This window comes from Drosophila albomicans, chromosome 2R, assembly GCF_009650485.2.
Source record: "Drosophila albomicans strain 15112-1751.03 chromosome 2R, ASM965048v2, whole genome shotgun sequence".
Taxonomy (NCBI): Eukaryota; Metazoa; Arthropoda; class Insecta; order Diptera; family Drosophilidae; genus Drosophila; species Drosophila albomicans.
Window position 1 is genome coordinate 11,270,858 of NC_047631.2, and position 11,531 is coordinate 11,282,388.

Consider the following 11,531-nt stretch of genomic DNA (forward strand, 5'->3'; position numbering starts at 1 on the left):
AATTGCTGAAGCTTATCGCATTTGTTACCAGTTGTAAGTCGGTTTATTTCGCATATCAATTGATTTTAGAAGTATTCTTCAGTTGAGTTCATAATACACAATGTAAGATACAGATGTCTAAATATAACCCATATATTATTTACATATCCTATAAAGACTTCTTGCAGGTCAATTACATTAGTTGTAATTGTATATTTATGCGGAACCAAAACAATTGCTGTCAGGTTTTTTTTTATGGGAAAGTGACATATTTATAAGGTTGGAGGAAGAATCGCTATACATAATCTGCGAGCCCTGATATTTTTGTTTGAGCATTTAACCATTCCCCCGGTGATTGCCGAAAGCAAATCTTCGGCAGCGCTACTGCCGAAATACAATTTGCATGGCCAGCAATAAGATCGAATCGAAAGAAGGCATTTTTCAGTCCACTCAGCGTCTATCTACTTTCGTTGAAGTGTTCGCTCTTCGATCGGTTTCTTCGTTTTCGTTCGCTCGTTGCTCGTTTATTCGTTCGTTATTCGATTTTGCGCATATGATTAAAGGCACACTGGCCTGAGGGACGGCAGATATGTTGAAATGACGGTGAAATGTATCTGTCAGATACTCAGTTATTTAGTACGCAGGTAGTCGTAGCATTTTTGCCAAGCATTGCAACCAAGGTAGCCGCCCGTCCACCGATCTTATCGCACCTCAAGCTCAGCATGAGAGTCTGACTCGGAATCAGAGTCAGAAATGGAGAGTCGGAGTCGCTGTAGGTTATAAGGCACAAGTCGGGCAGCATGTCGAATCAGTTGTATGTTGGCCTTGCCCTTGTCGGGCCGTGAGTTTCGGGTTTCGGATCGTCTAGCCTGCTGCTTGGTGTCTTTCCTTTCGCAATAGATCGTCTCGATTGTTCTTGTTTTCCTGGAGTATGAAGAAACAGCTGGGCCGCGGCGGCCTGCTGAGCTGGGCGGTGCAGCTGCTCAAGACGCTGCTGTTGCGCATCATGTCGCAGTTTAAAGCCGAATGCCAGTCAAACTATCCATGTCACAGTCTACATATTGTGCCCAAATATGCACCAATACCACGCGTCAAAGGATTACCGCTAGTCGGCACACTCTTTGACTTAATAGCTGCAGGAGGAGCACCAAAGTGAGTTTACCATATATACCTGCCCAGCAGTTTACAACTTGAAATTCGCTCCAATATGCAGATTACATAAATACGTGGATACGCGACATCAGCAATATGGTGGCATCTTTCGTGAGTGTCTAGGCGGTACACAGGATGCAGTATTTGTTTCATCCGCGCATCTGATGCGCAGCATCTTCCAGCAAGAGGGTCACTATCCGCAGCATCCGCTGCCGGATGCCTGGACCTTCTACAACAAGCGACATGCCTGCCAACGTGGACTCTTCTTTATGTAAGTGGCGCATGAAATGAATTGCAAATCAGTGCTCAAGTTTTCGGTTGTCAATTCTCGCTTTTCGTTTGTCTGTTCTCGGTTCTCGTGTACAGGGAGGGCGCTGAGTGGCTGCACAACAGACGTATACTTAATCGGCTGCTGCTCAATGGTAATTTGAATTGGATGGACGTGCATATTGAGAACTGTACGCGACAATTGGTGGATAAATGGCGAGCGGGCACCGAAGAGGCGCAGCGAAATAAAAAGCACTACGAATTGCCTCAGCTGGAGCAGCAACTCTATCGCTGGTCCATCGAGGGTGAGTGAAAAATACCACACAAATTCAGACAAAATATACTAGCATTTATTAATCTTGCAGTACTTTGTGGCATCATGTTTGGTTCCACAGCCTTGGCTACCGTAGAGATGCAAACTGCGCTCGATCAGTTCACACAGATTGTTCATAAGGTCTTCGAGCATAGCTCCAGACTGATGAACTTTCCGCCCAAATTAGCGCAGCTGCTGCACTTACGCATCTGGCGCGACTTTGAGCAGAATGTCAGCGAAGTACTGAAACAGGGCGCCGCTATCATTGAGCTCTGCATCAACACGCAGTCGCAGCAGCCACAGCCGGCATCAGAGGGGGAGGAGGCGCTCTATCACAAGCTTCAGGCGGCAGCGGTGCCCAGCGAAATGATCAGACGCATCTTTGTGGATCTGGTCATAGCAGCAGGTGACACGGTCAGCGGCAGAGACGCAACTTCAAGTACGCTTGCGGCATCATTAAAGGATTACTTCTCTCCTCTTCTTTTTTGCAGACCGCCTTCAGTAGTCAGTGGGCTCTTTATGTCTTGTCGCAGGATTTAGTTTTGCAGCAACGCATTGCTGCGGAACGTATAGCAGGAGAGTCACAGGTGTTGCATGGTGTGATCAAGGAAACACTGCGTCTTTATCCAGTTGCCCCGTTCATTGGACGCTATATGCCACAAGATGCCATCATCGGCGGTCACCATGTTGAGAAGAATGTCAGTTGTATAAGCCATTTGATCTTCACAATTGTTTCACATTTTCTCATCTGGCTGCTTACAGACCATGGTGCTCATCTCGCTGTACACAGCTGGACGCGATCCATCACATTTCGAGCAGCCACTACGAGTATGGCCCGAGCGTTGGTTCCTTGGTTCATCGGATCAAGTGCATCAGGCGCATGGAAGTCTGCCCTTTGCCATTGGCCAACGTTCCTGCATTGGCCGGCGTGTCGCTCTCAAACAGCTGCATGCTCTCCTGGGCAAATGTGCCACCCAGTTCACGATGCAGTGCCTCAATGAAAAACCCGTGGATTGTGTGCTACGCATGGTAACAGTGCCGGATCAAACGCTCTGCTTGGCACTGACGCTAAAGCCCGAAGTGAAACCAATCCACCTGGACAATGCAGTGTAGCTCCTTCCCCATCCTAATCCCTTAAAGAAAAGTGATCTGTTTTTATCTTCCAAAACACCAACAATTAGCAACTGTAGTCTTATTGTTAGTTATTAGTCTGTAATAGTTTAATTAGAAGTATATACCACACCTAGCAAAAAAAAAAATGGTTAAAAAAAAACAAAAAAAAAATGTATTAAAAAACTAAAAAAGTGTCTTAACATAAAAAAAATGGCATCACAAAAAAAAATATTTAAAAAAAAAAAAACTAAAAAGTCAAAAGTTAACATACAAAAAATCGATAGCTCAAGTTGGATGAGAATGTTTTTCTAATAGAATCCCAGTGCTGCGCTCTAGCAGCCGCAAAAATTGATTTTCATCAATCCCACGCGGCTGTGGCGGCTGTTGCAGGCGCTCAAAGGATTCGCTGGCCAGTTTTTTGAGTGCATCCGCCTCGCCGCCAGTCGCCTCCACCATCTGGCTGAGAATACCCTGTGAGTTCCTCAACAGTAAATGCGGCACATCGAACTCCACGGCATTGCCGGCATCCATTACAATGATGCGATCCGAGTCCATGACAGTATGAAGTCGATGAGCTACAGTAAGCACTGTGCAGTGACGGAACTTAACACGAATTGTGCGCTGAATTAATGTATCAGTTCTAGTAAAGCAAACAAAAATAAGTAGCTGTTAAAACTTCAAATAAATATAGTTGCTTACAGTAAATCCACATTGGCAGTGGCCTCGTCCAGCACCAGAACCTTGTTGTTGCGCAGAATGGCACGTGCCAGGCAGAGCAACTGTCGCTGACCCACACTGAAGTTGCTGCCACGTTCGGTGACCATAAAGTCGAGTCCGGGAATAGCTGAGCGTAGCTCGACATCTTCCAGAGATCGCCACAATTCTGCATCGCTATATCGCTCAAAGGGATCTAGGTTATAGCGAATGGTGGCGGAGAAGAGTACCGGATCCTGTGGAATAATGGATATACGAGTCCGTAGCGTCTCCAGTGAAATACTGCCCGTCTCTATGCCATCTATGTAGATGCCACCCTCAATGTAAGCTAAGCGAAAGAGTGCACCTATCAGCGACGATTTGCCTGCTCCAGTGCGACCCACAATGCCCACCTTCCAGCCAGGTTCTATGATCAGGTTGAGTTGCTTGAGAACCGGCTGATCATTGGGATCGTATCGTAAACTTATGTTACGGAACTCTAGCTTGCCTAGCACTGGCCAATTTTGTGGCAGATCAATGCTATCGCAAACATGGGACTCTTGCTCAAGTTCTGTGTATTCCAAAACGCGTTCCACGCTGGTCATTTGCTGCAGGGACTCGGCCACCTGGCGAACACAATACTGTACCATGCCCGTGAGTAGAATGGCTTGCGAGATAGCCAGGCCAACGTTGCCGCTGTAAGTAACTGAAATTGCTTTGGGTTACTCCAGTCTCAAGCTGAGGAAAACGGTTTAACTCACCCTCGCTGGAGACAATGAATGAGAAGGTTACGGCAGTGAGAAAGAGGCAGTTGATGGCATCGATCCAGAGTCCAAGCGCTGTGTTGGTGGCTTCAGCCAGCTGCCAGACGCTGCTATGCACATCTTGAAGAGCATCGAACTCTTTGGCTGCCACCGGTTGCATCTGGCGTGAGCGAATGATGGAGATGCCGGACAACGTAGATGTTAAATGTGAGTAGACAGGACTGCGGCATATGCCCTCCATGCGCTTGAGATCCTGCGAGGGTCGCATGTAAAGTTTTAGCACTAGAAGATCGATGATAGCCACAATTATCACTGCGGGGAAAAGTACGGGGTTCACTACAAGAATCACGGCCAAGATACCAGCAATGACTAGACCATGCTGCACAAACTCCAGCATATTTCTGGGCAACCACTCGTCCATGGTGCCAATATCCTTAGAGAAACGGTTCAGAATTCTTCCTGAGTTGTTGTTATGAAAGAATCGCATGGTTGCGTGCAGAATACAATTGAACATGCGATCGTGTAGCACCATAGAGGCATTCATGCACGTCTGGAGGAACAGGAATCCCCGGTAGGTTGTCATAATCACCACGCCCACGATGAGACCGCCAAAAATGTACATGCACTCGTAGGTGGTAAATTTGGTGGGCTCGCCCTGGAAACGCAGGTGCTCCTGCTGTGTCCAGAAGTTGGCAAAGTAATCAGATCCGCTGCACACGATCTGGGACAGCAACATGATGCACACCATAAAGCTGAAACTGAGCAGTGTGCTGCCAGCACTAAAGTATTCGTACCACACTCGCGCAGGGATGCCTCCCGTCGCTTGAGCCTCCGCCAAGTTGTTTTGCTTTTGAACTGGCTTTGGCTGATCTGTGATCTGCAATAGTAATTATAGTTTGATATAATACATCCATTAATTGATATTTGTAGGAATTTAAAGCTCATATTGGAGAAGTAAGCTAAGCTAACTAATAGTTATAACATTGTCAATCTTCTTTTATTTGATTGCACCCCCAAAATATATACTAGGAATTATTTTAGAAAGTAACAACCTAACTTTACTTCATTCAAATATAATACATTATATAAGAAGAAACTATCCGTGAACAATTATCAGCCATCTATGATGTCAAATCAAATTTATTTCACAGTCGCAGTCATATAAATCAATTCAAATCCCAGTCTTTATCTTTATCCTCGTTGATTCTTAAATTGTTAACTTCTTAAATGTGACTTGCAATTTATGGCTGTTTAACTTTTAATTGGACTTAAGTAGTAAATTCTTGACTTCCTTAACTCACACTCACCTGTGACTTGTCATGTGTAGAGCCGCTTTTCTTTCGTAATGGAAGACTATCAGGCTGTTCATCGCCATCCACATCCTCCTCATCGTCCAGATCTTCGGACTCCGAAAGTGGAGCCTTAGCTGGAGTCTGCGTTTGGGTCTCAGGTTTTTCAGCTATCGGTTCAGTCACTTCACTGGGACAATCTAGCAGCTTGGCAAAGTCTAAATCGCTGTTAATGATCTCTTGATACGTGCCCTGCATCAAGATTTGACCATTATCTACAATGACAATCCAATCGGCCTCCGAAAGAAAGTGTACTTGATGTGTGACAAGGACACGAGTTGCCTTCTGCTGGGCCAGTCGACCACGTGGTCCAATTACCTCATCGAACAGATGTCTGCCAACATGAGCATCCACAGCACTTAAAGGATCGTCCAGCAAATAAATGGAGGCAGGTTTATAGACAGCGCGAGCCAAACTAATGCGAGCACGTTGACCGCCCGATAGAGAAGCTCCGCGATCTGCTAGAAGTGTTGTGTCGCCATGGCTCAACTGTTGGAAGTCCGGGGCTAAAGCACAGGCGCGGGTCACGTCATGATAGCGTTGAGGATCGTAGATTTCGCCAAAGAGAATGTTATTCCTGACGGTGCCGGTGAAGAGCCAAGGCTCCTGTGCCGCATAGGAGAGTTCATCCTGAATAATGACGCGACCATCAACTATAGGCAGCTCTCCCAGAAGCAGCTGGAGCAATGAGCTCTTGCCTGATCCCACTGGCCCGATGATGGCACAGAGTTGTCCATGTCCGATCTTTAGATTCATATGCTTCAGTGTGTGCTGAGGCTTCTCCTTGTCCCAGCTAGCAGTGACATCCTGTAGAATGATGGACTGCTTGTCGGCAGCCGCTTGATCTGGTGACAAACTATCAACCTTTTTGGCACGATCCTCCTGCAGCAGAAAGGTCTGGACGCGTCGAAGCGAGACCAAAGCTTCGGCAGCCAAGTTGACAGCGAGTGGATAATAAACTGCAGCCACAAGCTGCAGAATGTTGTAGTAGATGACCACTGAGAATACAAAATCCGCCGTGATGCTCTGGCCAAGAAGTGCGGCTGCTGCTAACGTAATGAACAGTGTGGTGCGCTGTATGAAGAATCTCGTGGTGCGCTGGAAGCCATACAAATAGTTGGCATAACGCAGTTGTTTGATCTCTCTACGGCGCGCATCGGCAACGACAGCTTCAAATGAGTTTTCCCATGCATACATCTTGATCACTTGAATGCCCTGCATCAGTTCATTCATGATACCCACACGGATATCGGTGCGTTGGGCGATTTTGCGACGCAATGTTGAGGTCAGCTTACTCAACGCTGTCTGGACAGGCACCGTCTTCAGCAGCAATCCTAGCACTCCAACCAGTGCTGGGACGCCAATCTGCTGCCAGATGATGTAGCAAGTGATGACCGAGTGAATGGGCAGTATCCAAATGTAGTGGGTGAAAACCAAAGCATAATCCAGCCGGCTCACATCATTCGAGATAAGATTAATCAGATGGCCCGGTGGCGTTCCACCCACTGTCTTCATGGAGAGTCGCAGTGTCTTACGATAGACGAGCGAACAGCAAGCGATCCTCATGCGCGCACCCATCATGCGTTGCCGCAGATACAGATGATGCCACAGAAAGCAGGCCACAAAGTTGGTGGCCACCAACAAGGCGCCCAGACTATAGGCATCGTTCCACGCGTACTGGACAGAGCGGCCAATCTGCTGCCAAGTGCTGTTGACAACAGTGACTGGAACTGTGACTGAAGTGACGTTGTCATCCTTTGGAGGCAATGTGGTACTGGCAACTAACGCCACATGTCGCAACTGCAGCAACAGCTGAGCCAAAACTGCGGCTGTTATCATTCTACGCGTTCACAGACATCAGAGGGAGATACGTTATCAGTCAACAACAACAAGAATACACATACATATAAACGCAAACTGCACTAGATTGATAAGATTTCGCTTACTTGAGGGCAATATATATGAAGCATAAGACCCCGTTGATGATAAACGGGGTCCAGAAGCAGCTGAGCAGGGCATGACGTAGATGCGGCTTGCGAGATTTAATGCGTGCCGTCTCCAGCTCCTTGTGCCATTCCCTAAGCATTTGTGTTACTACAAGATCGATTATTGCAATCAGTCAACTACTCACTGTTCAAGGCGATTGCCCAGCTGCTCGGACTGATCGGCTCTCTGGCACAAAGTTATGTCATCTGTCGTTAATCCGTGTCGCGATCCATGGTACAGAAAGGGCACAGCCCACCCAAATATGAAGTACGATAGGAAATTCGCTTGTTCACAGGGATTCTTGCGGTGCGGCTTCTGGCTACTGTCCATGCTAAAATGCTGGAGGAGCAGCGAGTGTCTAGCTCCGAACGGTTAGCGCGCCTTTAAAAGAATGCCCGCTCATTTTTAAACAATTACTCGGGCCCAACTAATCTTATCTTCAGCGCTTGGGGAGTATAAAAAATCCACAATTGTCGTACCAGTTATTAATGCAATTTAGTATACATAATTTAATTTCAGCATAAAATCTTCTAATCCGTCTGTGCGAATCTTCTATACTCTACTCCAAAAAATATTTCGCTTATCGCACTTATCAATTACCCCGATTAGCGCTAATTTGGTGTCATTAAATTGAAGTGTTTTGTCAGTTTATGATCTTGGTAAAGGAATTATAGAGAAGAGAATCAAATGTGGAAGGCATATCCATTTATATGAAAGTTCTTAGTGTAAAGTTACGCAGCGTAGTGATGATATATGATACTTTATTACAGGTGATAAGAGTTTCTTTTATGAGAGTACGAATCATGCCGAACCATTTGAAAATGCTATTAGTAGTCACAGATAAAAAACATTTGCAAGGCGTCCATAATTGTCCATTTCATATACATATATACTATATAAATATAAATATAGTTTCTTAAGATAGCGCCGCCATAAGCATGAAATAACTCACGAACAGCAAACACAATAACAATAGTCCAACGAATGCGCCACCACAAAACAGATGTCCAAAGAGTAGAGCAAGCGCAATCAACAAAAGGTTTGGTATGGAGCCCAAACCCCGCAGATTAATTCTGGCCGGCAACTGCTTCTCAAACATGTCCACATTGCCCTCGAAGTTCTCAAACCATTTCTCAGTCATGGGCGCACTCAACACCTGTCGCGACAGCTTGCCAACATAATCTTGTCGAGCATAACATCCTTGTATTTTTCTGGCATACTGTAAAGAAAATATAAAGCTTTAATCATGTGGACTAGAGGAATGTGTTTGAAAGCTACTCACTTTCTTATTGATGCTTTCAGATACTTGATGCAGCAGTCGTATCAGCGGCTTTATCTCATTCGATTGTATGGGCAGCAGTGCGGGATCCACAGTGGGCTGCATATTGGAGGCATTCAGTGACATGTGATGCGGCGTCACTTTGGACAGATCTAAGCAATCATTCGAATCGAAAAAGCTAAGATTTTGCACTGAAGGTGATGCGGGTAAGCTCGATTCGGCAGGCAGTGTCTCGTGCATCGACAAACTGCCAGCATCCACCTAAAAAAAAAATGATATTAGAAATTTCAATTTCAAAGTGGCAAAATTAACCTTACGTTAAAGGTGCGACAAAGTGAATCGATGCATTGGCGCAGCACCTCCGGAATGCGACTCAATTCGCGCAGCGTCAACTCATCTTGTGTGCATTCACCTAGTAGTTTCTTGAACAGGTTTCTAATGTATCCCTCGGAGCGTTGGCGTTCTGAGATCTCGCGCCTCAAAGCACTAATATCCGACAGCACGGAATTGCGTGCCATGCTGATGATAAAGAGGAAACTCTGAATCTGTTCATACATTTGGTCACTGAATAGCTTAGGAATGTTGTTGCTAACTAACGGATTCCATTGTGCATTGTACGAGCTGTTTGCAGAGCTATTATGTGACTTGCTGCAAGAGAATTTAGATTGTATATTAGAACAAGTCCAAGAGATGGGAATCTATAATCATACTTTAGCACGTTCACCTGTCGCTGTGGCGAATCAAAACCATATGTGTTGCCCGAGTGCAGACGCTCGAAGCGTTGCAGGCGCTCCACTAAGCCAGGCTGCGAAAACGTCTTGGCCAATCGATGCAGCATGTAGGCATTGCGATAGACGGAGTAATCTAGACGCTCAAAGCGCGGCATTAGTTGCATAAAAATATGCGTGTAGACGATGAGATTGTCTATAATGAAACCATCGAAACAAGTGCCTATTGGCGGCTCATATTGGACTCCCAAACTGCAAGCCAAATAGTCGAATTACTAATTATATTACAGGGATATTAATATTATGCCACTTACGTTCTGTTCTCGGTAGAGGTTAAATTGTAACGCCAAGGTTGTATATAGCTCATCCACAGCTCCAGCACAACGCCTAGCGAACTGTCCAGTGGCCATCGATCGATCAAACTGCATATGAATGCATATATGCGTGCCTTGACCATGCTCAGCGATACCTTCCGAAGCGCACACATCGAGCTGTGATCCAAACGCGCTGTATTTGCAAAGAAATGAATTTGCTTGATCAGCGTGCGAACGCCGCGCACAAAATCGCTGCTGGGTAGATGATGCTCCATTTCGATATCGTAACGCAGCCAGATATCCACAAAGAAATACAACACCGACTCCGAACGCCACATATAACCACGTCCTCCGGCGCCGCCACTTTCGCCAGACTGTGGCGATGTGTTGCCTGCATTCATGACGCTTCCCTGCCCGTTGCCATTGCGATAGGAGCTGGGCAGCTTGAGGTACCGCAGTTGTCGCTGCGGTTGCAACGCTTGCGCAGGAATCTGTTGCGGCGCCTTGACGCTGCTGCAGAAATTCATTGGTTCGATAGCCGCATCCGGCAACTGTGGCAAAAAGTTGTCGAGATATTCGGAGGTGAGACGTTGATAGATGGACGTGCTGCGTTCGCTGTGGATCTGCATGGCAATGGGATTGACCGTGTGCAGCGGTTGCAAGGCGTATAGTACAAAGTGTAACATATAGAACTCAAAGGTGTTCAAGGATAAGGTGCTAACTTGATGCCGCAGCGGATCGATGTTGATTAGATCCGCATAGAACATGGGTCCGGCTTGCAGCATGGCAATGAACTTGCGCTGCAATGGATTACATGATTAAGTACGTCGTTTCATGCCACAAGATCTCTAACCTACCGGCAACAAGTTGATGTCGATATCAAATTTTGTTGTTTCGTTGAGCAGCCGGTGGCAAATGTGCATCCAGACGCCACGCACCCCAAAGAATCGTTGCAGCGTTGTGAAATAATGCGGCGCGTTCTCCATCGTCGTCGTTCGCAAACCCCATCCCAAAATATTGCCATTAAGGCCAAATATTGAGTGAACGATAAGTGGAAAAATTTCTTGAATTTGTCGAACGGTGCATCGTTCGAACAATAGCTCCAACTGCTGTATTTTGTCTATTAGCGGCAGGTTCAGCACGGCTAGTATGTGGCTCTGCAATTAAACTTATTATTAACAAATTCTTTCACTAATTTAAAGCTTATTTACTTACATTTAGGTTTTCTGGCGGCATTGAGTGGGCCATGTTGTCGGCGTTTTGTGTGTGTGACTTCTAAACTGTAAGCATGATGCCCAAAACAAACGTAGCGTTGCCACTCCGCATCTACAAGCTATTAAGAGATATTTATTGTGCGTTGCCACTCATTAACATTTTATTATTGTTATTTAGTTTGCATAATTTTAATTGATTAAAACAAAAATTTACTATTTAAAATAATTTATTTTAAAATTTAAAAAATTGTTTAATTCAAGGTGTGATCAGTAACAGTACAATTAAATAGTAAAAATAAGTAAATATAGCGACGTCGTAATCTTTTATTCAGGGCTTCAAGCTCTCTTATAGTTTATCTGGTATATTTTAATAACAACAA

General features: G+C 45.6%; 3 protein-coding genes across 3 annotated transcripts; 1 reads left to right on the forward strand and 2 right to left on the reverse strand.

The window, feature by feature from the left end:
* Positions 1-740: 740 nt before the first annotated feature.
* Positions 741-2,977, forward strand: LOC117574791 (cytochrome P450 315a1, mitochondrial). Its single transcript, XM_034258747.2, has 6 exons — positions 741-1,131; positions 1,193-1,402; positions 1,498-1,703; positions 1,764-2,125; positions 2,203-2,409; positions 2,474-2,977. The coding sequence occupies exons 1-6, from the start codon at positions 911-913 to the stop codon at positions 2,822-2,824; spliced, it is 1,557 nt and encodes a 518-aa protein (XP_034114638.1). The 5' UTR covers positions 741-910; the 3' UTR covers positions 2,825-2,977.
* Positions 2,978-3,021: 44 nt separating this feature from the next.
* On the reverse strand, positions 3,022-8,050 carry LOC117574794 (ATP-binding cassette sub-family C member 4-like). Its single transcript, XM_034258753.2, has 6 exons — positions 7,762-8,050; positions 7,577-7,708; positions 5,589-7,470; positions 4,279-5,158; positions 3,524-4,223; positions 3,022-3,464 (listed from the first exon to the last, which is right to left on the reverse strand). The coding sequence occupies exons 1-6, from the start codon at positions 7,944-7,946 to the stop codon at positions 3,110-3,112; spliced, it is 4,134 nt and encodes a 1,377-aa protein (XP_034114644.1). The 5' UTR covers positions 7,947-8,050; the 3' UTR covers positions 3,022-3,109.
* A 310-nt stretch (positions 8,051-8,360) lies between these two features.
* Positions 8,361-11,275, reverse strand: LOC117574795 (sphingomyelin phosphodiesterase 4). The gene is made up of 7 exons (XM_034258754.2): positions 11,153-11,275; positions 10,795-11,094; positions 9,938-10,737; positions 9,606-9,875; positions 9,213-9,543; positions 8,899-9,156; positions 8,361-8,835 (listed from the first exon to the last, which is right to left on the reverse strand). The coding sequence occupies exons 1-7, from the start codon at positions 11,183-11,185 to the stop codon at positions 8,533-8,535; spliced, it is 2,295 nt and encodes a 764-aa protein (XP_034114645.1). The 5' UTR covers positions 11,186-11,275; the 3' UTR covers positions 8,361-8,532.
* Positions 11,276-11,531: the final 256 nt, after the last annotated feature.